We start from the raw sequence: 27,359 nt of genomic DNA on the forward strand, positions 1-27,359 counted from the left end.
ACACACATATGCGGCCCGAACAGGAAGGAAAAAAAGAGACGGTAACATAGCTGGCATTGGACAGCAACGACGACGGTAACAACGAAACAAAAAAAAAGGATGAGAAGATGAAAAAAAAGACACAGAGGGGAGGAGGGGGGAGAAGGAATAGAAAGGGGGCAGTCCAGGAGGGCGGTGCGATAAATGAGAGAGCCTAACAGTAGAGAAAGAGGGGAGGGGGCGCGAAAGTACCGTGTCCGTTGTGTTGATATATATATATATACTGCTTGGGGGAGGGGGGCGGTGTTCTTCTCCTCACGCTGCTACAATGTGTAGCTTGATAGCCACGTCGGGGTCACTCCCCTTGTTTTGTGCGCTGCCTCGAGGCTTGGGATGTTGGCGTACGTGGCCGCTGTTTGTTGTTGCCGCCCTCTCGCTCTTCGCCGCAGTTCAGCACCTCTTACTCTGAGTTAAGGGGGCGAAGACGGCTGCGACGAAATCCCACGCACAAGAGAGGACGAAACAACAACGGCGAAAAAAATTCAGATCTGCTGTCTTGAATGGAGTCACGGCAAAGGGAAAGGGAAGGAGAATGGATGGAGCGTTTAAACAACAACTAAAAAAGTGAAAGAAAGTACCCTTCCATATAGCGCACACACGCACACGTGTGTCGTAGAGTGGGGGAGCCGCAGGTGAGCGTAACAGCGGACGCGCCGCTTGACCGTTCCCCCTCCCTCTCAATCCTCCTCCACTCCTTGCGTTCTCCCCCTCCCTCTCTCTCCCTGTATGCGGTGAGGAGAACTGTGCAATTTGGATAGAATGAAGGCGAAATATAGAGAAACAAAAAAATGTATGATGTCGGAGGGATGCGTACGCCTACGCAGCAGCAGCCTCTTGCCGTTGAGGGGAGGATGCCGACGTGCACTTGTGTCAACGAGTGAATTTGTGTTCACGTTCGGAGGGAGGGCGAAAGGAAAGGGGAGGGGAGCGGAGCGGAGGTGTCCACTGTGTACAGAATGCAGTTGACGTATAATCGAGGTGCGGCACTTGAATGGGATAGAGGCGTGAAGGGGGATGAGGGTGGGTGGGGGGCCAAGAGAGGATGCGAGCGTATGGGGGTCAGCAAGGCTTCAGGAATGGTGCGCTCGCAGCAGCGATTCATTCACCGCTTTCCCGAGAGAAGAGGGGTTTCTGCCAGCAACGGGTGCGATCGTCGTTACGGGGGGACCCCACAGGGTTGCAGAGCCTCCCTTCATCAAATCTAGCACACACATCCTTGTTGCCGCCACCTCGGCCCTCGCCCACAGAGGGGGCCTATATGAGCCAGAGTAGTGCGGAGAAATCAGCGGCTCGCCCCACCCCCACGAGCAGCGCAGGCCACCATTGTGGGGTCTTCGCCTCTTCCAGCCAGATATCAGCATCGCGGAAGGATTTTTCACAGATGCGCGGCATGCAGAATAGGAATGCGCGGAAACATATGGCTGCAATAGAGGCGCCATGGGGCAGCCTGGCGTCGTGCGCAAGCGCCACAGGCGGCAGCGTATATGCATGTTCAGATATGTACGTGGTGCGAAGAGCGGAAAGTCCACCGGAAACCGAAAAAAATCGAGCCACACGCCTCATGCTTGCCATGAAGCTGGCAGCCACAAGCGCGCCTCTCACCCCCTGCTATGTGCTTCTCATTCACAGCCCGACTGAGGGGTCCTGGAGAAGTGAGATCAGCCACCACAGACCGCAGCCACCACCGTCAGGAGTCCAGGCGAGGAAGAGTTCTGCCAGAGCACGCGCTTCAGCACGTAGCCAAAAAGAGAGAGAGACTGAAAGATTCGTTCCTGTGATCCACAGTGAAGAGGCCACAGCAGACTCTTTTGCTTTCTGCTAAACAAGTTAAGGCGCCCTACGCCCTCGATGGGCGCCGCCACGGTGACTCGACCAGCGAGACGAAATAAATGCCGGAGTCGACGACAGAATCGTCCTCCGCATGTCTCCACATTAGTATGGCAGGGGCGAAAAAGAAGATCGCATGTCTTCCCCCATCTCCCACTCAAACACATACGCATACGCACATACGCTTTCACTTCGCCCTCGCGTCGGTCCTGCAACGGGGAAACAAGCAAAAAAAAGACTAGTGGAAGGCACCCCTGGAATCGCACACGCAGAGCTCCCCAGACGACCGCCCCCACGGCCTTGCCAGTCGTGGAAACACGTGAGCGAGCCGATTCGGGGGAATGTGATGAGCGAAGCCGAATCACCGAATGTCCAAACGAAAAAAAAGAACGAATGCACGTCATATAAAGATAAATACGCAAACATATGTGTGCACGCTCCACACAAGCACACACACACTGGCAGACAGACATACATGAGCTCGCACTGCATTGGTGCGACCCTGGATGAACAAGGCGCCGTCACTAGCCATCTCTTTTATGTGAAAGCGATCGCAAGCTTACAACGAAGGGCGGCCGTCTCCGCACGTGCCAAAGGGGGGAGGTCTGCGGCTCCATTGAGCCGCCATTGCCTTCAGTGTGACAGCAGCAAACGTATTTTCGCTGTTGTTGCTGTTGCTGCCTATCTCCGCCTCAACGTATCCATTTTCGGTCATGGCGCGCCAGTCAAGCCTTCGCCCGACCTCCCATCGGCCCGTCTCACGCGGGTGCCGCCGCCTGGTGCTGCGATACAGCCGTAGCGACACGCGCAACAGCCACGTACCGACACGCGCAACAGCCACGTACCGACGTCATGACCTGCGCACGGTCCGTGCCTCAGACTCTACCCGCACCGCACCACTCACAGTTTGCCTCGCAGGTCGACTCGCAGCCGCACCCGCCGTGCCGGTTACGGCAGGCGCGTATCCCTGCCAACTCACTGAAGCTACCTACACGAGTAGGCAGCGTGAAGAGCGAGTGGGATGCGTTCCATTCACATCGATGCTCTGCCTATCGTGTGAATGACGCGCACGCGTCCAGTGCAGCAAGTCACACCGACGTGGTGTCAGGCAGGCCTTGGTCGCTGACAACAGCAGCAACGCATCGATGCAGACTCCCTATGCCGTAAGCACTCGACCTCGTCACCTACGGAAGTAGCTCGGCAATCGCAGAGATGGAGGAGGCGGGGGGCTGCTGATCGGCTTCCTCCCAAAGTGGGAAGTGAGGCCTTCGCAGTAAGGCACTGAGAGGTGCGTGTCCCTCCGCCATCGGGGACAAGGAATGAGGAAGCGATAGTGATAAGCGCAGAGGATTATTTTGCTGTACGCACAAGCGCATGCGCTGGCATACATGTCCGCTGGCGCTCCATAGTTCCGCGGCACGCGCCCCCACACACACACACCCACGCACGTCCTCGCACGCCGAGGCAGAGAGAAATGGGGAGGTCAGACGGAGAGCGAATGAGCGCAAAAGCGGCCTGAAGAGGAAGAGGAAGGGAGGGGGAGAGGTGAATGTATGGCTGAGAGCTGTTCACATATCCGCTGCAGTGGGGCATGCCCGAGACACGACCACAGCATTGCCGAAGCATGACGACGAAGAAAAAAAATACTCAGAAAGGAGGGGAGAGAGAAAAAGGAGGGATGGCAGGCGCCCCATCAGTGCTACAGAGAAGCAGAAACGGGCCGCTCCGCGACATCTTCTGTGAAAAGGACAAACGCACACGCATATATGTATATACGTATATACAGTTATATTTACAGGTGTGCAGAATTCTGTTCGATAGCCGGTATCAGGGGTAATCTCTTATTTACTTACGTCCCTCCACGATGAGTCTCGTCCCGTCGCCGCGATGAGGAAAAAAACACGGGGGAGTGGAAGCGGCCGCGAAACAGACGCAGGAAAACGAGCCTGCAAAAGAGAGGGGAGGGGGAGGGGGCATAACACGAGCCTCGCTGCGCTCAAAAATGTGGACGTAACGGAGCAGTCAATCACAAGCTTTGCGCTGCGATGATGACCAGCACGGTGTCAGTCTTAGAGAAGCTATATGGGGTGCTAAGCACATACCTGTCGGCCCCGTACACCGGAGAAGTGGGAGGCAGCGCGGACGGCCTGGAGGCGACGCTTGCGCGACACCACTGCCGCATGAAACGCAAAGGGCGATGCGAGAAAGGGAGGGGGGTGGGTGAAGAGAGAGGGAGAGGGACGACAAAAAGCGCAGTCATGATGGTAATAAAAACAAAAAAAGAAGAGAAAGTGTCGGTAAGGGCCTCAACTGGGAGGGGGGGCTCAGAGGTCAACGGAAAAAGAAAAAAGAGGGACAGTGTGTGTGTGTGTGTTGGGGAGGGGGAGAGGGGGCACACACCGCATGCGAGCGAGGCTGTCTCGGGAAGAAGGGAGAGAGGGACGGGAGAAAAACAGCAGAAGGCATAACGTAGAAACAACAAGAATGATAAAGGAGTCCACCACGCAACAGGTTCACGCGCGGAGACGTGCACTCATCGCTGAAACGCAGCCGGACAAGAAAAAAAAGGGCACTCCTTTTTAGGAAAGTGCGCATGCCACTGCAGCGAGGAGAAAGTACGGAAGAGGAGCGGCCCACGCCCCTCGGAGAGAGCCGCTCAGCAACAGAGAGAGGGGAGAAGGGGGGGCGCAGGAAGGAAGAAGCCACGAAAACCATTTAAGGAGTAAGCGCATGGGCGCACACCTACCGCGCCCGTCTGGGAAGGGAAAAGATTGTCTCCTCCTTCTCAGAAGAGCGGCAGCGGCAGCGAAGAAAGAGGCGAATAGGCGCTGAAATCCAATGCGGAGCTTGGCGCGCGAGAATATGAAGAAAACGCACAGGTGAACTCTTCGCCCGGGGAATGTCAACCGCGCCCACGCCAGCGCATGAGCGACGCGGGTGTGCAGGAGATGCAGCAGAGATCATCACACACACCGCCCTCTCGCTAGCTGCATTGCGTGAGCCGCATCGAGCGCTTGACCTTAGGCCTGGCCCCAGATGTCCATAAAGAAAGAAAGAGCGAGCGAGAGAGAGAGAGGTCCTTCAGATGGTAATAAGAGGTCCTTCACTATCACCTTTTGGTGGCGGGCGAAACTGTAGTCCTCGTGACGGCGCTCTATTTTCTCGGCAGGCCTCGCCAGTCCCACCGCAGCTTTGTCCTGCCATCCGAGTCTTTCACCTCCTGTACGTATGCCGTCACTTGAAGTACCGGGGGCTGAGGCGATGCCGCAGCCCCGCTCGCACTGCCGACCACTAGCTCCGCTTCAGGGGCTCCCTTCCCGCCCTGGGCCAGCGAGTGCAAGGGCCCGAGAACGCCTTGATCGCAACTAATCTGGTACTGGCCCAGCTGCTCCTCCTTCGGCCAGTGCTGCAGCGTCTCCACGCCAGCCGCAGGCGCCGTTACCCTCGTCATCGACTCGGGAAAGAGCATGTCAGTCTCTCCCAGCTCCTCGCAGCCGGTGTAGTCGACCAGCCCGTCCGAGTAGCCACCTGGGCCAAATCCATGAAGAGAAGGAATGCCGTTGCCAGCAGCACCGTCATCGTCCAGGGCAAGCCGACGCTGCCATTGAAAGGGCGCGCGCGCCTCAGCCTTTGGCAAACAGCCGCCGCCTGCACCACCCGACAGGCGGCGCTGCAGTGCCTGTGGAGGCTGAAACTGCTGGGACGAGTGCTCATAGGGTGTGTTCACGTACCTCTTCGCTTGCTGCCGCGCACACGAGCGCGGCATACCCCTGCCTGAGAACGACTGACCCCCATAGGCATCGTCGCTCTCGTACCCGCCTCCCAGTTCGTCGAGCGTAGCCTTGTCGCCGCTGCCCATAGGCGGTGCGACGGCTGTTCCATCGCTGTGGTTGAGCCGCTTGCTTGACGTGTCCGCTCCGCTGCCGGCGTGCGCGTCAGCGCCGGACTCGTTCCGAGCAGAGCTACCAGTGTCTGACAGCGCGCGGGAATGGCGACCTCCACTCACAGGTGGAATAGCGTTCGAGACGGGCACGCCGTTCTCGTACGCCTGACCTGTCCTCAGAGAGAGGACCATGCGGCGCTGGCGCACCGTGCGCCTGCCGCCGACCAAATGCAGGTTGCTCATCGTGGAGTGCGACGATCCCGCGGTGCGGTACGTCTCACCGCTCCGGGAGCTGAGGCCGCTGTAGGAACGACTATTCGCATAGTGCTGCGACGCGGCAGAGCTCACATCCGCCTCCGACATCGGGTCCACGGCGCTCCTAATCACGTCGCCACCAGCGGAGGCCGCCGCCACCGCTGCGGGCGCGTTCTTCTCCGTGTCCGAGCTCTTGTTGCGACGGTTTGAGGAGTTGCGATTCCCCGCGTTGCTGCATCCGCGCCGGGTCGCTCGCACGAAGTTTGGAACGAGCCCGATCGTGTAGAATCGGCCCTGATGCTCGAATTCCCAAAGATAAAACCCGGGTGCAGTAGCCTCGGGATGCGCGGACGGGGTGGTGTTCGCATCCGCGTCTCCCTCGGCATGAACGACGCGCTGACCACCGATGTCAGCGGGCGAGGCGCGTGAAAGGGCTTTGACGTTTGATGTTGTGAGTGGAGAAGTGCGCGCCGTACCATCTTTCGCGCCCTGCGCCGCGGGTGTGGCGGTGGTGAGTGGCGGATGAGTTGAGGGCCCCGCATTGAGAGCCGACGTCTGAAAAGATGGAGTTGCCTTGAGCTGAGTGGCCGTATAGTAGTCTAGCGGGTACGAGTTCACCCAGTGGCTGTCTGAGGTGTCCGCCAGACGGGCTTGCACATACAAGTTCTTTGACCACGACAAGATAATGTCCGAGACCACCGCCGTCGGCCGCGGCTCGCGCTCTCCGGGCGCGCGAACGCAGATGCTGTAGTCCCACTCGTCTTCCGGATCTGCATCATAGAAATCTATTGCCAGGGCCTCGTGGCCGGACAAGTCTTGCGCCACAGCCCAGTCCGCTTCGACGAAAGCACCGGTGCTGACCTCCACAGCCCGCTCGAGCACCGTTGCATGGGGGTACACTGCACTCCCGACCGTCAGCTGATTCGTTCCCACAACGCAGACCACCTTCACCGTCTCAGCGCCGGCCCCCGCAGCGGCAGGTGCGCCTCCGTCGGTGCTCCCTTTGGCGCCGCCGCGAGACCCACCGCCCACCGTGCTCCCGCCGCCGTGACCGAAAAGTCCGTCGCCGTCGGCCCTACTCTTCAGCAGCGCCTTCACCTCCGCACTCGCCGAGGTTGGCAGCGGGGCAGCGTGGATGGCGGCAGAGGGGAAAGCAGCGCTTGCGTCCACCACCACGGCAGATCCAGCATCGCCGACAAAGCCGGCAAACAGACACGCCGGCGTCGTCGGCGAAGGGTGAAAGTCAAGCTTCACGAAGCACTCCGCCATGAAAGCGCACAGCTCCGACGCAATCGCGTCACTCATCTCGGCCGCCAAATGATGCGCCGCGATGCGTATTCGCCGCAACGCTCGCGCCAGTCGCCGTGTCCACTGCAACTCAGCGCACCGCAGTCGCACCTCGCGCAGAAAGCATAAAGAGGGCACGTCCATCAAGAAGCATGCGAAGCGCGTACTCGGCAAAGGCGGATTACCCGGAAGTCCGGCACGACGGCACTGATCCACGTAGAGAAATGCTGCTTGGAACAACGCACGGCCAAGATGCTGCTCGCCAGCGGACTTGGAGATGAACGCGACGAGCTCGTACTCGGCGGGCTCCTCGCGGGTGCCGGCGCACTTGCCCTCCCCATCGCTCCCGGCGCTCTCCGCCGGCGGCCGAAGGAAGGCTTCTGCACAGGCCCGCGCCCGCTCTTGCCGCGCCGGCACCAGTCCGACAAAGCCGACGACCATAAAGGAGCAGTGGGGCGCGAACACCACACTGCCGTGCGGGGCGCCGCAGCGGTGGGCATTCGCCGCCGGCGACGCGCCCTCCCCTCTCTCGGAGGGGGCGATAGAGCTTGTCGGGTACTCGAAGCAAATCGCGCACGGCGTTGGCCGAATGGACGGGCCCTGCCGATACGTCCTCGACGGCTGTGTCGATGCCGGACCCTTCCGCGACGGCCCGAGGGCCCATAGACGGCGCGTGAGCTTCTGCTGATCGTACGCTTGCTGCATATCCTCGTTGGTCTCGTACAGGTCCTCCTCGTAGCAGCTGACGGTAGCCGCGTAAAAGGACTCGACTGTCGGGTAGTAGAGGTCTTGCGGCAGCTCGTTCATCTTTCCCCATGACTCCTTTCGGCAGTAGAACTGTATGCCCGGCTCTCTGTAGGCATTGTACAGCTGCTGCACAAACGGCAGCGAGGCCGGTGCCGCGTCAAGGCATAACTGCCCAGGGCAGTAATCGCGCCGCGAGCTGCGTGACGTGCTGGAGGTGTTAGTATCCGTGTGGGAGCTGTGACTGCTGGAGTTGGAGGAAGTTCGGGAGTCGGGCCGTGTCGCCGGATCCGGTTGTACGTAGTGCATGAACTTCTTCGTCAGTGGCAGCAGTGAGACCTCCTTTCGGCGACGGTCGACGCGCCAGGCCTTCTGCTTTCGCTCACGAAGTTCATCGAGGTACTGATCCTGCGCTTCTCGGCTCGGTGATGCGCCCATGAGTGATTCCGTGTAGCGGCCCCCACGCCGACGAAGGAAGAGGCAAGGCGGGCAACAGCCGAAGTCGATGGATGCGTGAAGAAATCACGCCACGTCGCCTTCTCGGCAAAGCGCGCGCTGCAGACGGAAGACACGGCGCAGAAAATCAACAGCAATTAAAAAAAAAGATGATGAAACGGAGAATGCTGTGCACACTGAGCGACGCTGAGATGTGAAGAGAAAAACGGATCAAACGAAAAGCAAAAAAGCCCTCGCCTCCTCCATACGGCCTGTGAGAGGGGACGCGAGGGAGCGGCGCACGTCAGCTGATTGGCGGTAAGCCTTTTTTTTGGGAGGGGGAGGGGAAGTGCGTTGGCGCTGAGGTACAAAAGGCATGAGAGAGAGAGAAAACGAGCACAGCAATGCCTTCTCTCGTATGGCTGACAGACAGGCGACCCTGGCAGAAGACGTCGTGTGTGTGTGTGTGTATGGGGAGGAGTCGGGGGGAGAGGGGAGGACGGAGCCGCCGATCACGAGGCACGTGGAAGAGGAGGGGAGGGGGTATCGGGGAGAAGATAGCGCCACCGTACCTCCGAGGCGCACCGAGGGAGGGAATAGATGGCGAAGTACAAAAGATGTCACGCCGCAGTGGTGCGCATACAAATATTGCGCGCACCAGACGCGAAATCTGTGCGGCCGTAGAAGCCGCCGACTCGCACGGCAGAGAAGCTGCTTGAGTGAGGAAGGAAAAAAACGGAAAGAGCCCTGTCCACTCCACATGCACAGGTGAGACACAGCCTCCGCCACCCCAGACTGCCATCGCATTTCACGCTGGAAAGGGGCGGGGTCGATGGATCAGATGCCTCTCGTTGCGTCACGCCGCGCCACAGCATCTCCTGCCAACAAAAATAGGCAGGCAGGATAAGAGCTGCGCATCGATAACTCTGTCACGCCGTCCACGGGTACAATAGGTTGCCGCCTCCCCCCTCCTCCTCCTCCCTGCGCGCGATTCCGCCGCTCTGCCGAGAGACCGTCGCACAATCGAATGGAAATAAACAGAAAGAGCCGCACCTCGTCCACAAGTCAACGACTCAGCTGTTAGCCGGCGCATATGGAAGCCTTAAAACTCGGCGGGTTCGCCCAAGTGCGTGACTCGCTAGGCAGGCACACATCCAACGTACCTGAGAGCCGCTCACTCAGCTCAGTACCGTGCGGCAGAGAGAGGGGCGCCAAGACAAGAGGCCTCACGCCAACGGTCGGGGGGTCGCCTTGATGGCACGAAGACATCCATTAGCGATCCATCACTTGCACTGACGCAGGAGCGACGCGACCGCGTCCTCCACGCGGCGCTCACGCTCTGCCGTACTCAGTCCAGTGCCTCCGCTATCCGCATCGCACGAAGTCGGCCCGCTGACCGCACCCGCAGCATCCTCCCGCGACAAGTGCTCACGGGCAACAGTCACCGCTGCACTCTGCGCTAACATCCCGTAAAACACAGACGCGCGTCGTTCCAGCAGCTCTCGAGGCGACCCCATCTCCACCACGCGTCCGCGATCCATTACAAGCACAACGTCGTACGCCGCCACGGTGTGCAGCCGGTGCGCGATCGTCACCACCGTGTAGGCGCCAAACTTCTCGGCCACTACACGCTGCACCGTCTGATCCAATCTCGCGTCCACGTTCGCCGTCGCTTCGTCCATCAGAATGAACGCGCTCCCTTTTTTCAGCAGTGCACGCGCTAAGCATAATAGCTGGCGCTGGCCAACACTGAAGTTCGACCCGCCCGCCTGCACCACAGTTTCTAGTGCAGGCGTGCCTCCAAATACGGTATTCGGCCTTCTAGTAAGCGCCGACGGCATCGCAGCTGTCGGAGAGATAGCCGGGGAGCAGCAGCCACCGCTTTCCACGAACCCTACGGCCACCAGTGCTTCTAGCACCTCCCTGTCCGTCGCGTCGCCGAACGGGTCCACGTTGCTGCGCACCGTCCCGTCGAACAGCAGCGGGTCCTGCGGGATCATGGAGAAGAGCCGGCGCAGTGTAGGCAGCGGGTACGTCCGCGCGTCGCGCCCGCACACGAGGATGCGCCCGCCGCACACGTCCACCAGCCGCAGGAACGCCAGCAGCAGCGTCGACTTGCCGCTGCCGGTGCGCCCCACCACGCCCACCTTCTGCCCAGGCGCCACGGCGAAACACACGTCGCGCAGCACCAGCGGCAGACCCGGTCGGTACCGCATGTCCACGTGCTCCAGCCGCAGAGCGCCGAAATCGCGGCCGGCGTCGCTCCCTGTAGCACCTCCCTGCCACGCAGGCGCGCCCTCATCGTCATCACCAGCCGCGACGACGATTTCGCTAGCAGCGCTGGCGCTCCAGTTGCTATTCTCGCAGCTGCCGTTGTGCGCCATCCCATCCTGCATAGCGTACGCTTCCCGCGGCTCCAGTAGCAGCGCTTCCTTCGGCACGCAGCGAATGTAATGGCACACACGCTGCACACTGTTCATGCTCGCCTCGACAACAGCAGCGAGGTCTAGGATGGAAGAAAGCGACCAGCTGAGGTCGAGGCACATGGTGAGGCTCAGCGAGATCAGGCCCACACGTGCCTCCGGCATCACAGGGGACGCATCTATCAGCTTCTCTAGCACGCCGATCAGCCCGACAGCAACAATTACGAAGGCCGCAATGTACTCGATCCGGAGAGCGAGCCACAATGTCATCACCTTCTCCACATACGTGCAGCTATACACGAGATCCAGCCGTCGAAGCGCCTCCGCGAGCAGCACGTGCGACTTGTCGTATACTGCAATGGTTGCGCGGCCGTGCACCACATCTTCTAGTAGTGAGAACAATGGAGACTGAGCCACGCTGCCGCGCCGCCGCACCTCACGCACCACTGTTGCGTAGAACTTCAGCAGGCGTCCAAACGCGTAAGCCGCCAACAGCAGCACGACAATACTAAAGGGCGACGTGTACAGCGTCACTGCTAGCGACGTCGTGATGTACCCGCCGATGCCCAGAAATGGAATGACGTTCGCCGGGAGCTCGTCATCGAGGACGAAGATGTCCTTGCTGAACCGGTTAACGGCGCGGCCCAGCGGCGTTCGGTCAAAGAAGGCAAGCGTGGCGGAGCTCACCGTATGCAGGAGAGTGGCGTGCAAGCGGCGGGCAGCGCGGCGGGAGCACTGCAAAATGAATAAATCGTTGGCGGAGACGGTGAGAGAGGACGCCAAGAGAAAGCCGAGATAGACGCCGAGCTGTTCGTTGGCGGAGAGAAAGGAGCCAAAGGAGTTCACAGACCACAGCGTTAGCCAAACACTCGTGGCCGTTGAGAGGATTTCGCCGAGGAGGCACTGCAGTGTAGCGCGAATGGCGACGCGCAAGCCTCCCCCTGCCTCAAAGTAGGTACGGTACACGCTCCACGGTATGTGCCCCGTCTCCTTCTCCTCCATAGTCATCAAGTCGCCACCATCGGCTGCATCCTCATCACCGCCGAGACCACCTGAGTCATTCGCAGAGCGCAGCACGACGCTAGACGTATGTGTGGCGTCTAAAGTCCTTAGCAGCGTACAGCCATCGTCAGTGCAGCTCTTCGCGTTCGCGTCCTCACTGTCTCGCGAGTCGCGCCGGTGAAGCTTTAGCGAAGTGCCGTCAATCCTCTGCACCAGCTCGGCGTCCTCTTGGGCACCGCCACAATCAGCACCAGCATGCAGAGCGCGGTCCAGCTCCTCCGGCGTGGCATCCAACGCCCTCACGCTCGCAACAGGCAGCCCCGCCGGACTCAGTTCCTGGTCTTCCGCCACAGCCGGATCGCCACCGCCACCTGCACCGTTCTTGCCTGAAGCCGAAGCGGCGGTGGCAGCCTCCTCGTGCTCCACGTGCGCCTTCCACTCCGAGGAAGCGTAAGCAGCATAGCTGCCTGCGAACACGACGGAGCCCTCGCGCAGCACCACCACCTGGTCCGCATGCGGCAGAAACTGTAGCTGGTACGTCGCTAGCACGCGTGTCTTGCCGGCCAGTGCACGCAGTACAACCTCGCCCATCACGCGCCGCCCAACGTGCGCGTCCAGCGCCGACAGCGGATCGTCCAGGACGTACATGTCGCAGTCCGCGTAGACGGCGCGCGCAAGGCTGACGCGCGCTTTCTGCCCGCCGCTCAGGTTGATCCCGCGTTCGCCGATCTCCGTCTGCATCCCTTGTGCCATCTGTTCTAAATCCGCATCCAGCTGACAGCTTCGCAGAGCGCGCGCAAGCCTCTCGCACACTGCCGTACGGCTGCCGCCGCGCTGCGAGAAGGCGGCGGTCCCAGACGCTTTCTCGGCGCACCGCAGCGGCGAGTACACTGGCGCCAATTCGCGGCCGAACGCACCATCGCCACCGGCCCCAGCGGCTGCAGTAGCCCGCGCGGTACCGTGCCGATGACCTTTGAAGAGCGTCACATTCGCCTCCAGTGTCGCCTGCATTATCCACGGCTGCTGCGGCACGTACGCCACCGACCGCGCCACATCCACGCGCCCCTCGAACCGATACGCACCGAGCAGCGTCGCCAGCAGCACAGACTTCCCGCTCCCTGTCGCACCGACGACCATCGTCAGCTTCCCGCGCGGAAACGAAACGCCCACGTCACGCAACAGCGCCTTGTCCTCCATCGCGTACAGCTCTCCAGCAGCATCACCGCTGTCCTCGTCCTCACCGCCCGTCAGTATCGCGTCACCGTCGCCATGCTCCGCAGCATCAGGCGCCGGCTCCCCATCACCTTCGCTTGTGGCAGGTGAAACAGCCGCCCTCCGCCACTGAAGCTCCACAGGCACGAGGCGGCGCAGCACCGCACACAGTATTCTCTCCGTCACGCGGCGCAGTCCTCCGTGTCGCGGTTTGTACACAGGCAGAGCGTTAGGAGACGACACAAGTACCTTTGCAGCGTTGACTGAAGCAGCGCTCAGCGTCTGCGCATCCCTGTCGGCAGCACCACCACCCGCCGCGCTGAACACGCGCTCTGCGTGCTCCAGAATGATGTGCGAGTCATCGCTTTCCAGGAACTGCGTGATGCGACCTGCCGAGACCGTGAACTTTGCCAGCGACGAGAACGCCTCGGGAAGCATCATGACTGGGAAGGTTATAGCGCTCACAACGGCGATAAGGGGGAGCACGACGGATGCATCGAGCCTGTGCCCGCTGAGGGTGTAGGAGGCGAGAACAGCGGCGATCATGAACGTCGGGGTGGAGAACACGCATGCCCATAGCCCCACCTGGCATATCTGCAGCCTTCGTCGGAACCGCAATTCCTCGGCCCGGGCGCCGGATTCGATCGCCGAGATGAACCTTGACTCCCATCCCATCGTCTTGACGACACGGATGCCAGAGAGCAGCTCGCTCGTGCGGCGCAGGCGCTGATCCGTGCAGCTCGTCAAGCTCTTTTGTGCGCCGCCCACCGCATTTGTTAGCGCAGCCTGCACAGGCAACGAAGCAGCAAAGAGTACCACAGCCGCCAGGGCACTCGGCCCCACGAGAACAAAGAGAAAGGCGACGTACAGCGTCAGCATTGACGGGGCCATCCAAAGGTACATCATCTGCATGGGAAATTCCTTTATGTTCTCTATGTCCGAGCTCGCCATCGTCAAGATGCGCCCGATGTTCAGGTCCGGCCGCGACAACTCATCCGGCGACACCGTCAGGCACTTCTCAAACACCAGTGCAAGTGCAGAGGTGCGCCAAAGGCTCGACAGACGCCGACTGCGGTGCATCCCTTTATTCACAAAGGCTGGCTGGGCGATCTTCAGGATCGCAAAGACAGCAAAGAAGAAGAGCCCCCTGTGCACCCCGTCAAGTTCTTTGTTCGACTGCAGAAACAGCACGAACTGCTGTAGCAGCCATGGCGTTAGCACTTCGCACATCATGCCGCCAATCGAAGGCAGGAATACCGCCATCAAGTCGCCACGGAACGTGCGGAGCAGGGCCCTGAGCAGAGACGGCGCACGAGGCGGGCGTGGACACTCCATATCCGCAAGCCCACCTTCCGCAAGCGGGACCAGATCCCGCACGTACTCGCACGTGCACCGCGGCCGCCCGGACTGCACCTGATGGAACAGACGCTCGCCATGCACATACCCGTCGTGCACCACTTCAGAGTCAGCATCACCAGCCAGCCGCTCGCGGTACCGCGGCAGCGCGCTCTCAGCGTCCCACTCCACGCCTCCAACAAGTTCGTGAGGTGTGTCGCTCGACCGCACGTACCCGACCCAACGAAGCCGACCGTGCACACCGCCCTCACCACGGAACCTCACACGCGCTCGCTCGTTCACAGCGAGCACGCTCGCCCCTCCATAGGAGCTGTGACTGTCAAGATCACTACTCTCTCTAGCACCTACAGTGTCGCTGCCGTCCCTACCAGGAAGTGGAAGCGCCGCCTCCACACGCGAGCGCCACACATCACGCCCAGCGCGCACTTCCTCTTCGCGAAAGGCGCGACTCAGCAATGCACCGCAGTACACAGCGCGGTGCGTACGCTTCGGCACCGGCATGTAAGACTCCTCAAGACGCTCCCGCCATGCTAGTGTGATGTACGGGTCAAGCCAGCTCAGCCAGTACCGCGACACAGCACCGCTCAGCTCCTCCGGTGCCTCCTCCAGTGACCCGCGCACCGCAGCCCAGTCCGGCTCCTCGCCCCTGCTGCCGCTGACGTGTACTGGCGCCTTGGTAGGCAGGCGCCACAGCCGCCGATTCACCTCCGCAAACGAGCAGACGCCCTCGCTTTCGGACCCCGCCGCCTTTCCCGGCCGAACACTGCTCATGTGGCTGTTAGAGATGCGTGAGAGCCTGCCAGAATAAGTGCACTGGTGAAGAGTGCGAAAAGAGTGGCCCGTATGACAACCAAAGTGGCCTTTGGGTTTCGGCTGCGTCAACGGATTTCACATGCGAAGTGGAGAAGGAGAGCGCCGCGGCAATAAGCGCAGCCCGCGATCACCTGCTGGAGCGCCTGCCGCACAGAGGTCTGAGGAAAGCCACCCATATATATACATACATATACACAGGTCTTCACCTCTTCCAGCACCGTGTACTGGAGGTTTGCGCAGCGGCAACAGGTGCTTTCGGGAAGGAGAGATGGAAGCCCTGCGCGATGCCGCTTGCTGGAGCACAAGAGAGTCGCGCCTGCACCTGTCGCACGGGTGGTAAGCTCTGTGAGAAGCAGAGCGTCGCCTCATATACTGTAATGCTGCCGTTCCAAGGCAAATACGGCAAGATCATTACCAATGGGGTAACAGACGCACCGCTGCAATCGCACTACCCTGTCACCTCACAGCAACGCGAACACACACAAAAAAGGGGATGCCAGCGCACAGCGACTCGCTGTTGCGATTCACAATTCGCACCAAATTGATGAAAGGCAAACAAGACGGATGAGAGCGACCTATTATGCTATGCAGATGCTTAGCGGTAGAGCCGCCCAAGACACTCTGTAATCTCTCTGTCTGTGTGGGTATAGACACACAGCGGCTTTTCACGCGCGTTTCCATCCGAAAGAATGATAAGTGAACGGAGATTCCTTAGAATCGCACAAAAGACTGCAACGCGAACAAGCTAAAAAAAAATGAGACCCTTCGCAGGTCGATGCAGCGTCGGCTACGTTTTTCGACCAATTCCTCCAGAGGAGGGGCGGGAGGTTGAAGGGAAGACCGTCAGCGCACACAAGGCCTACACCCCACAAAGAATCTCTAAAACGAGATCAGAGAGGTAGGGGGCAGCGTGGCCGCTAGCACTCGAGCATGCAGAGGTCCCTTTTCTTCTGGCGCCGATTCCTTCTCTGGACTCTGGGCAGCGGAGCCGGCAGAAGATGCAGCGCGCACACACACACACGCACAAGTATATGAGTATATATGTATGTGTGTGTGTATGTGTGCATACAACGAGGTGGTCACAGCTTCAACGAACGATCCAATGTTGGCCTCCGCCTCGGGCGCCGCCCCTTTGCCGCCGCAAGCCGCAGACCTTCCCCTTCTTCTCCCTCCCCAGTGCTCAACGCTACGCTCGCGAGCACGGGCGATGACGAGGTGCGGCCGGAGAGAGCGCCGAGGTGAGGTTATCCGCTGAGGCAGCCGACGCACACAGGCCAGGGCACCGACAAGTGGCTGCGCTCCCTCTCATGTGAGTTCCTCCAAGCACAGGCACGCGTGCGCGATTGGTGACGTGAGCACAGGCGGCACACGCAGCAGGCACGTGACGAGGACTGCTGAGCGGGGGAAAAGACGCAGAGGGCGCGCCAGCAGCTGCTGAGAGTGTCTTCTGTTGGGGGAGAGGGAGGAGGGTGCGGAGGGCGCACCGCAGCTCACAGAGCGACGCGTGCGAGAGAAAAGGAGATCACCACTGCGAAGGCACGAGAGAAGGTGAGAGGCGGATGTCGTTGGGAAGGAGCGAATGAGGGACGAGGTAGACAGCAGCTTCGAACGGGCCCGCGTGTTTGCGCGCCTATGTGCGCGCGGAGGCTGAACCGAAGAGCGGCAAGGCGGAGAGGGCGGGGGGCAATTTTATCAAGAGGGAGAGGGGCGCGATGTGGTCACGACGAGGCAAAACGTCAGCCGAGAGCCTGGCAGAGCACGACAAGCAGACGCACTTCGTTGATCGCAGCGCTGTGCTGCTCCTCGCACGCCAATGTGAGTGACGCAGGTGCGCTGAATGACGCAGAGATGAAAGCGTTCGAGCGCACGTAGAGGCCGTGGAAGAAGAGCCGTGGCGTGCAAGCCCTTAATAGTGATAGCGATGCGCCACCACAAGGGGAAGGTCATGGCGAAAGGTCCGTCAGGCGTCGCACCGTGCGCGGACGCAGGAGAGAAGGGGTCAGAAAGAGAGAGAAGTGAGCAGAGCAAGCCCCTCATCAATGCAACATTTTGCCGCACACACACACCGTGCTGCCGCGCGATTTGGCCCACAATCACACACGATCTGGGCAGGCGCAGAGGTGGTGAAGGGCACGCGCCCGGCGCGTGTGCATCAGCGAAGCTACGACTGGGAGGCAGAGAGGGTGGCGTCGTCGTGATAAAGGAGGGGGGCTCTAGAGCGCGGTGGGACGGGGATGGGGGCCGGACAGCCGCGCTCGGTGAAGGGACACTCTCCGAGGGGCACATGCAGAGTGCCGCGAAGAAGCAGGTTGGGAAGGCCTCGTAGCTCCTTCCGAGCGGCTAGGAAAGCTGGTCGAGTCGGAGGGAGTGTGCAGGTACAGTGCGCGGGCGATCTCTGCGCGGAGACCACTACTGGCGGAGACCAGCACAAGCGAAGAGGCACAGTCTGCCCCTTTACCCTGCTGCCCTTCGCTTCGCCTCCCACCCTCCGCCACACCGTCGCAGCGCGTGCCCGTCGGCGCGGTGGCCGCCTCCGCCGAGAAACATCCTTTGCCCAGCCCCGCTAGAGTACACCTCAGCTCGTCACCTGTGCGCGGCGATAGCACGCACACACACACGCACGATTCCGCTGCTAACCGCGCGCCTTTTTCGTCTCTCTTTAGTTTGCTGCGACCAATGGTTGCCTTTGCTGCACGTTGGCGCCCGTTCCACTCTCACGTGGGATATGGTCGCATAAGGGGGGAGGGGACCACCGGAAGCGTGCGAGGCGAAACCTAAAAAAGATAAAAGGGAAGAGGGAGGGGGCAAAGCCACGCTGAAGTGATCACGTACAAACGAGCCAATGCCTAACCTCTGAGGTGCAGAAAATCAGCATTGTCACCGTCGCCAGTTGCATAGGGGGGAGGGGTAACGATAGACAATAGGCCAGGATTGAGAGAGGTGGGGGGGCAGCTCGACTGTCCGCCTGTCAGCGCTGGGATCTCTTGTCCTTGCCGGGGCCCCCTCTCTGCCGCCCCGCTGCAGGCTGAGAAGGAGATGCAGAAGTCTACGGAGGATACAGATGGAGACGGGAGCGATCAAAACAGTAACGAGGGGACGAGCAGAGGAGGGAGACACACCTGCACAAGCGAGCGCGCATCGCAACAGAGGCATCATGTGGCGGCGTGGGCAACTTCACCGCCCGAGAGAGAAAGGAAGCGGCGGAAGTCCTGTCGGGCAGCCACAGCAGTCGATGCAGCCTCCTCCTCCCCCGCCCCCTCCGGTCATAAAGGGGGAAGAGAAGTCGCGCGCAGCATACGCCACCGCTTTGGTGCGCGCGTCTGTCGCTGCGCGCCTCCCTTTTCTTTCCTCTCTGCACACGCGTATCCGAGACAGGGCGGCAAGGGGGAGGAAAGAGTGCGCGGAATCACTGCGGAAGACGGCGCGTTGCCTCCCCCCTTTCACTCCCATCGCACCCGTGGCGTTTCCCTCTGCGGCATGCAGCACGCGTGGAGACGGTGGTCGAGCGGGAAAAGAGAGACAGAGAGAGGCGCCGGCAGAAAATGAAGCTGCGGAAGCGATCACAGCTCAACAGGCCACTGCAGCTCACTCCGTCTCCTCAAGCGCTGTCTGCCTCGTTGCCTCGTCTTCCTCTCGTGCCCTCAGCACAGCCCGCCCCACTGCCAAGGATGTCCATCGCCATCGCCACGCAGCTAAGAAACTCGCCGTGGCACTCCGCATGGCAGCTCAAAGGCCAGAGGAGGGGACGCTGCAGCCTGGCCCCGGCCAAACACAAAAAAAAAACGCAGAAAAGAAGCGCAGAATGAGTCACAAAATAAAAAAGAAGCTTAAAGAACGCCTCCCACGAGGGAGTCGAGCCCAGAGACGATCTCAAAGGCTTTAGCGGGAAGGGAAAAGGGCGCCTGCGCACACGCCTGCTCCGGGGAGTAGAGAGCGCACGCACGCACACACACACTATAGAGAAAGAAAGAGAGATGAACGAGAGAAGGGATCGCATCCGTTAGAGGGCGGGAAAAAAAACGAGGAAAGGGGCAGCAGCCGTCAGGTTGGTGTCCAAGAAACGTACACAGGCGAGAGGTAAGCGAGTGCGCGTAGGTTGGGAGGGGGGCGAGGGGGGCAGCGAGAAGGCAAAGCGTAGGGCAGCAATGGGCAGATGCGCTGCCTGCGTGGGCCAAAGCCTCGGCACAATGCGTATCAGTCGCACTTGATTTCCTCCCACGCGGTGCAGCCGCCGGCTGCGGCCCCTCTCCCCATGCCGTCCCCCTGACCGCCTCTCCCTCTCCCCCTTCGCCGCCTTCGCTTTTTTTTCGCTGTGTCGTGAGCACAAAGAAGGAAAACGCGGTCGCTCTTTTTTTCGCTTGAGCGATCCGCTGTCGCCATGGAGCGGACCACAGAGAGAAATGGGGGGAGGGGGATGCGCGGGTTCGAGTGTCCGTGTCAGTGTAGGGGGTGAGGGGGCAACAGCCAAATCAGAAACAAAAGAGGGGCAGAGAGGTGCCACACCGCCTCATGCACACCATCGCACCATCATAGAGAGAGAGCGCCTCCCCCCGCCCGCCCTCCTCGCTCTAGGCTGCGGACGGTGTGGCTCCCCGCGCCCACCACAATGTGGCGCCGGATGTATTTGCGCGAAAAGGGGAAGAAGCAGAGAGAAAGGGTAAAAGAAAAGGCGCGAAGGCACCAGCGAAGAATGAATAGAAATTTCAATGATGAAGCACCCTGCATCTGCGAGCGAAGAGTCGCGCCACGACGAAGGCGCCGAGAGACGACGAGTGGCCGTGCGCACATACGCATGCAAAGAAAGCGCGAGGAGACGGAAAGGAGAGCGGAACAGAGAGGCGCAATGCAGACGAAACAGAATCAGCAGTCCGTCGCAGCCTGAGCGGCGCCGCCATCGAGCCCCTCTCTTGTTCTTTCCCCTCGCTCTCCACCGCCGCGGTGTGCACTGGCACACCTCCTCGGCCTCCTCCGCGGCACACAAGCGCCTCTCTTATCCTCGCACACAGCCGCACACACATCCACCACTCTTTCCACATCCACGACGCCTCCGGTGTCGCCTCTTCATCCGATGGCGGCAGCGCACAACGGCGTTGCGCGGCCGCAACACGAAAGCTACACGGAGGAGAGAGGGGAGGTGAGGGAAGGGGCGGAGAAAGCGAGCTGTGCCGAAAAATGCCAAGTACAGCCGAGTGCGCTCAGCAGGGCGATGGAGGCCCGCAGACGACGGCGGGACAGGCGACAGAGGCGTCAGAAAATACGCGTCTCGCCGAAGCCTACGGGCCGTGAGCTCGGAGCACACAAGCGCGTCAGCGCCACTCTCTTAGCAAGAGAGCACGCCTCAGCGGCCGAAGCAGCAGAGCGCACAGAGCTAAACAGAAGAAAACGAAGCGCTGATGAACGAATAGAATAGAGGCACACGAGCGAAAGAGCACCGCAAGGCGCTTCAATGCCTTCTCCGCGCCTTCGTGCGCTGCTCTGAGTCCAAGCCCGCCCCCGCCAGCACGCGCACTCAGCAATGTGCAGCGCGCTTCGTTCGACACGGCCCTTTCGCTCACTCGCCCACTCTCTCTCGGTCTGCGTCCGCGTGAGCGACATCACAGGCTCTGCCAGATGCGCAGACGCACACAAAAGCACAGCCAGTGCCCCTCACCTCACAAAGCAGAGGTGGGCGCGCCACTACACCCCGCACCAGACCGGGCGCGGCGGCCAGTGCGTGTATACACCACAGAGAGAGGGCGTTTCCAGGGTGCAGCCAGCAGCGACACAAATGGCGAGGAGGAAAACACCGACGACGAGCAAATCGCACGAAAACGTTAGACAGACGGCGCGAGTGCTGATGAAGCGCACGTCACCCCGCTGAGACGGGAAGTCGAAGGCACCCGCGGAAGCAAAGCAGCAATGGGCAAAAACGTTTTGGTGCGCAAGAGGAAGCGCGGCGTTGGGGGTGGAGAGGGGTGGCGCAGAAGCGCGTGACCATATCGGGAAAGAATGCGGAGGAGGTGAGTGAATCCAGCGTGCAGTGTGCACCAAACACCTCCGTGTCGGGGGGCGGGGGGGCAACAACCTGCTGCAGGGCAGAAGGAAGACGAAGAGGGTCTGGTATGTGCGGTAGCGATCGACTCTTTCCTGGAGGCGCACCTGAGCGCGTGCGTGAGCTCGCGCGCCCACGCATCCCACTCGTTTCTCAGCACCCGGAGAATCGACGAGAGTCGCCGATAGGCGCCCGAAGGCGTGGCACGGCCACACGTGCACATGCACCGAGCAGAAAAGGCAACCACTCCGCAGCTGCGGAGTACACCAACACAGAGAGAGGCAGCTGAGTACGGGTGCCACAATCTCACCGTCAGACGCCAGCCTCAGACAAGCATCGCACTCGCAGCAGCCAGCACCATCGCGAGCACGACGCCGGCAGCGGCAGTCTCTACGGGAATTACAGCCGCATCCCCACCGCTCCGCCTCACGCACAGACCAGCAGCAGTGAGCAGGTATCCAGGGCTGCACACACTGCAGCGCATGGGACTTCCCGGAATGGACGATTCACACTTCGGCACCACGGACAGGGTCGGGCAGGGCGTGGTGGTGGGCGCCGCTGTCGTAGTCGTGGTGGTGGGTGCCGCTGTCGTAGTCGTGGTGGTGGGTGCCGCTGTCGTAGTCGTGGTGGTGGGTGCCGCTGTCGTAGTCGTGGTGGTGGGTGCCGCTGTCGTAGTCGTGGTGGTGGGTGCCGCTGTCGTAGTCGTGGTGGTGGGTGCCGCTGTCGTAGTCGTGGTGGTGGGTGCCGCTGTCGTAGTCGTGGTGGTGGGTGCCGCTGTCGTAGTCGTGGTGGTGGGTGCCGCTGTCGTAGTCGTGGTGGTGGGTGCCGCTGTCGTAGTCGTGGTGGTGGGCGCCGCTGTCGTAGTCGTGGTGGTGGGTGCCGCTGTCGTAGTCGTGGTGGTGGGTGCCGCTGTCGTAGTCGTGGTGGTGGGTGCCGCTGTCGTAGTCGTGGTGGTGGGTGCCGCTGTCGTAGTCGTGGTGGTGGGTGCCGCTGTCGTAGTCGTGGTGGTGGGTGCCGCTGTCGTAGTCGTGGTGGTGGGTGCCGCTGTCGTAGTCGTGGTGGTGGGCGCCGCTGTCGTAGTCGTGGTGGTGGGTGCCGCTGTCGTAGTCGTGGTGGTGGGTGCCGCTGTCGTAGTCGTGGTGGTGGGTGCCGCTGTCGTAGTCGTGGTGGTGGGTGCCGCTGTCGTAGTCGTGGTGGTGGGTGCCGCTGTCGTAGTCGTGGTGGTGGTGGTCACCATAGTATCATTGCATGGCAACATGGTCGCACAGTTGGGCAAGCGATGCTTGACGTCGACGCCCACGAGCAGAGTTGGGCGCTCCTCCCAGGCAGCCGGAACGCAACCGCAGAAGTTGTTGTTCTGCAGGCCCAATCGCTCAATAGACGGCATGTCGGCCCATGACGCCGGAAAGGAGCCATACAGGCGGTTCCGCTGCAGGTGAATCTGCTGAGTCTTCGGCATCGCACTCCATGCCTCGGGAAGAGTGCCATTGATCTTCGTGCCCGAGATGCTGATGACCTCGAGGGAGGGCATTGAGCCCCACTCAGCCGGCAGCGTCCCCGTAATATTAGTGAAACTGAGTGTCAGCAACCGTAGCGAACTCATCGAGCTCCACGAGGCAGGTAGCGTCCCACTTATGTTCGCGTAGCCAAGGTTGATCGTCGTCACTCTCTGCAGCTTAGACCAGCTGCTCGGCAGTGTTCCTCTCATCCCTTCTCCCTGATTCATGAGGGTGATCTGATCAATCCTGACCTTCGAGTAGTCGACCGCCTCCGGCATTTCGGGAAGAGTGCCCACAGCAGAGACGCCAGAGGTGAGGAAGGTGACGTTCGAATTAAAGCACGCAACGCCATCCCACCGACAGAAGTCACTCCCGGTCCACCCCAGCGATGGCATGGCAGAAGCGAACGCCCGCATCACCTTCAGCGTGTTCGACTTCTCCGAATCACTCATTCCAGACGAAGCCGATGCGCCAGCCAAACCGCTCTCCAACAAGACGTTGCCCTCAACGACACCCCATGGCTCCGCCGCCCTGGCACGGGCCACCGGTGCAGCAAGCACGAAGAGCAGCGCAGCCGCCACAGCAATCCCAATCGCCGCCACACGAGGGCACGACTGAGCCATGGGAAACAGGAGAGGAGACGGAGGGGTAATATACAGTCAGAAGGGTGCGCCAAGACGATGGCAGCGGCACCGCTTCGGGATGGGCAGCGTAGGTACACGCGAGAGTCGCTGCCGCAATGGAGCCTCCCCTTCTTCGGGCACGGAGCCGCAAATCACACCACAGAGGGAAAAGAGAGCACGAGAGAAGAGCCAACACTGCGCGTACAGGCGCGGTGATGTGTTGGGGGGGAAGCGGGGAGGGGGGAGGGCGCAAGCGGCGAAGCTCTTCCTTTACGTTATCAACAGTTATGGTACAAAAAAAAACAGAGCAAGTCAATGGGACCGCTGAGAAGACGCCTGAGAGTCAGCGGCGGAGAGGGGCGAGAGAGTCGCCTGTAGCGGCGGTGCGAGGAGGGGGAGAGTGGCATTGGAAGGAAGCATACGGGAAGGGCGCGAGATGCCGAGTGAATGGTGGGACGTGGAGCACGACAGCGGTGCCGGCGCGGCGTTGAAAAGCACGGTAAGGGCAGCAAGGTGGGACAGAAAGGAAGGAGGTAGTGGAGGGAGAAGCAGCGCACACAGCGTGGCGTCCATGGAAGGCCAGCATGCAATGCGCTTCGTATGAGGCGCGGGCCTCACCGCAAAGGCGGCAAGATGGCTTTGCACACGCGCGCACACGAAACGAGGCAGCGAGAGCGCGAGCAGCCAACGCCACAGGCGCGACGTCCCTCTTTGCTTCGCTCTCGCTCCGGCAACGGCAGTTTCCGAAGGTGCAGAGCACCGTCCTGGTAGTATTCCCCCTTCCCCCTGCGCACTCCACGGGCGCAGAGACAGATCCCGCACGCACGCATTCTTGCCGCTCCCTCCCGCTCCTTTCTCCGCACGCGAGCACATCCGCCCCTTCCTCTTCCACAGGCACACACACACATGCTCCGCGCTACAGTTTTCTGAAGCTCATCGCGGTGACCTTCGCCACCACCCCTCCCCTTCTCCCCTGCCAGTCCCTGGCAGACGGCACTCGAGTCGGGCGCCATGACGCCCAGCGCGAGGTGGTGGTGGTGCACAAACGCACGCGAGGCAGCGAGAGAGGAGGGTGGGGGAGGCGGTGAGAGGAAACGTAAGGCGGGCGGCAAAGCACGGCGATTTCTCTTTCGGGTGCTTCATCGCTTTTTCGCACATGCGCACGCTTTCCTTCGCTTCCTTTACCCTCTGCGTGAGTGGACAGCGGCGGGGGATGTCCACTGCAGTACCGGTGGCATGCAACCCCATCTGCGACCGACTGCTCTGCGTCTTTCACCACGGCTGTGCGCACGCCCACGCAGCTTCATGCGCGTACACCCGGCATTTGTCAGCGTTCGGTCCACCTGGTGGAAAGGCGTAGGCACAGCGTGAGGATGTCGAGTCTCTCTCTGCAGAATGGCGCCGGTTAGTCTCAGTGAGTACGGGCACTCGTCAGCCCGTTTCCTCTCTCCACCGAGAAAGAGTGCGGGAGATGCAGAGGAGGGGGGTAGGGGGCGATACGATTCGGCCTTCGTTCGTCGTGTGGTGCGCGGAAAGGGAGGGCAGGAGCACGGCGGAGAGGGGGAGAGCGGGAAGAGGGGGCGGAGAAAATGCCTTCATGTGCCCGCCCGACGGTCACGCATGCGTGCAGCCGAGCGTTGATTTACGCTGGGCTACTGCAGAGGTGTGATGGCAGAGGAGGAGAGCCGAAGTCGGGTGTCGGACGTCAGAAAAGCTCAATGCAAGGCGAAAGAGAGAGGGGGGTGGCGAATCGCAGCGAAGAGTCGGGGAAAGAGGGCGGAAGATGAAGAAAAGGGCAACGGTAAACAAAAAGGCGCAAGAAAGAAATATCCACACGCCGCCCCACGTGGGCCTCGGCGTAACGATGCAGACTCGGCCGACTCCGCCGCAACAGGGCGCTGCACCTCTTGCCCCCTCCCTCTTTCTTTCCCTGTTGGTCGAGGAGGGGGGGGCGCGCACGCGGCTGCGGCTCATTCGTTCTGTCGCCTCTGTCTGCGCTTGTGTGGGAAGGAGGAAGAAAAGGGAAGACGCAGAGGGCAGAGGCGTTGGCGTAGAGAAGATAACGGTCGCTGTGTGTGAGGGGGAGGGAAGGGGACGGATTCGCAGAGACCTGCGCTCAGTGTCCAAGGCACTCCGTCACCGCGGCCATCAGAGCCTCTTCCCGCCTCGTGAGGGCCACCAAAAGGAAGAAAAAGGCGGAGGCTGAGCAGCAGCAGCAGCAGCCGGAGAAGAGAGAGAGACATATGTGAGGAGACGATCACCAGCCGCAATGAGAGAGGCAGCCGATGAAGCACACACGCACACCGCTACGAAGAGCACTGTGCCCGCTTGAAGAGAAGGCCCCCCCATCGCGCACGCCCCGCCGCACCGAGAGAGGCGCCTGTTGCACCGAAGGTCTCGAGTACCCCTGCAGCAACCACACGTGCGCAGAAGGCTCTCTCTCCTGGCACCCAATCGCCATCATCCAGCTGCCTCGCAGCACCGCTGTGGGGCCGAAGAAAAGAATAGCAGCGGCACACCCCTCCTCCCGCCTACTCGCCATCAGCCCTACCGCTCACGCGTGCCTTGAGCCCGGCAGGGCAGGAAAAGCCGTTCGCTTGCGCATGTGCGCGGTGAGATCGCTCGGGGTGCGGCACAACGACGACGACGGAGAGGAAGAGAGGGGGAAGGGGGCTGGCGCAGAAACGGGAGAATCCGGGGGGAGGAGGTCAGGCAGTCGTGGAGAGGCGTTGAGGAAACCAGCGCACCACAGCGAAGAGGCTCAGGGGAGGGCACGTCGTCGTGAGGCCAAAGGTAGGGGCTGAGACCGATGCGAGAACGAAACAGACACGAGGGCGACGGAGGGGGTGCACGGAAGTGGAGCAGAGAGAAGCTGTGCGGCCGGGAAGAGGCCGAAAATGAGACGGGGGGAGCCGTGCCGGCAGCCATGCCAGTCGCGCCAGACGAAGCGAGACGGACGCGCGCTACAGTCGGTTGGTGGCGACGCAGCCATGAGGGCGCGCAAGAGGCACAGAGAAGAGGAAAGAAAAAGAGAGAGAACGAGCAGAAAGCGAGTCGCGCAACGATCGAGACAAGCGGGGCGCGGCGGGGACGAAAACAGCGACTGAAGGGCGCCTCAAGTCGGGCGTTTCGACGTGCGCGTTTACGAGGCAGTGGGGAGGAAGGAGGAGGAAGCTTAGGGGGAGGGGGGCTGGCAGTGGGCGAAACTTCCGAAAGAAGCAGCCGCCATCCGATCCCTCGACTCCGCCGCGTTCGGCACGTGCGCGAGCGAAAGGCGCCACAGACGGTCAACACGACGCGCACTCCAGCAAAGGGTGGGGAGAGGGGGGAGGCAGATAATGAAGAAACAAGAAAGGCGTCAGCACTTTCTCGCAGAGCATCTACATCCTACCCATCAATGCCTGCAGGGCTCCGTGACGGTTACCCATCCTGGCATATCTAGTCCTTTCTCACTCGCGGCGGCTTCCGGGGTCGCGACCACGCAGGCGCGTGGCTGCGCAACCCAAGAGCAGGAGCCGCGCACGGACGAGCGACCAGAGAGCAGGCGTGTGGTGTAACGCTTAAGGACGCGCAAGCAAAAGAGGCGGGAGGTGGAGAGCATGAGGCTCACCTGCAGTACGGGGGCGGACGGGGGGTGAAGAGGTACATCAAGCCACCCTCCAGAGCACAAACAACGGCCAAGCGAAATGAAACAGGGGAGAAAGAGAGGCTGAAGACAGCCAGTTCGAGCGCCAGCGGGTGGGAAAGAGGCCGCGACAGAGAGACACGACGAGCTCCACGAAAAGTGCTGCTCGCGTACGCGGAGAAAAGGGGGGGACGCGCGCCAGTGGTCCAGCGTGCATGCGCTGGTACAGATGTCTCAGCTTCCACTACGCACTACAGGACAAGGGGCGCATAAGCTATCACGGGGGTGGGGCTTGTACGCACTTC

General features: G+C 61.2%; 2 protein-coding genes across 2 annotated transcripts; both read right to left on the reverse strand.

The window, feature by feature from the left end:
- Positions 1-5,020: 5,020 nt before the first annotated feature.
- On the reverse strand, positions 5,021-8,473 carry LSCM1_01426 (uncharacterized protein; the record flags this gene model as incomplete). The annotated part of the gene is made up of 1 exon (XM_067319040.1): positions 5,021-8,473. One exon carries the CDS (start codon positions 8,471-8,473, stop codon positions 5,021-5,023), a length of 3,453 nt encoding a protein of 1,150 aa, XP_067176319.1.
- A 1,280-nt stretch (positions 8,474-9,753) lies between these two features.
- LSCM1_01427 (uncharacterized protein) lies at positions 9,754-15,234 on the reverse strand (the record flags this gene model as incomplete). Its single annotated transcript, XM_067319041.1, has 1 exon — positions 9,754-15,234. The coding sequence occupies one exon, from the start codon at positions 15,232-15,234 to the stop codon at positions 9,754-9,756; it is 5,481 nt and encodes a 1,826-aa protein (XP_067176320.1).
- Between the last annotated feature and the right edge of the window lie 12,125 nt (positions 15,235-27,359).

Source organism: Leishmania martiniquensis, chromosome 31, assembly GCF_017916325.1.
Source record: "Leishmania martiniquensis isolate LSCM1 chromosome 31, whole genome shotgun sequence".
Classification (NCBI taxonomy): Eukaryota; Euglenozoa; class Kinetoplastea; order Trypanosomatida; family Trypanosomatidae; genus Leishmania; species Leishmania martiniquensis.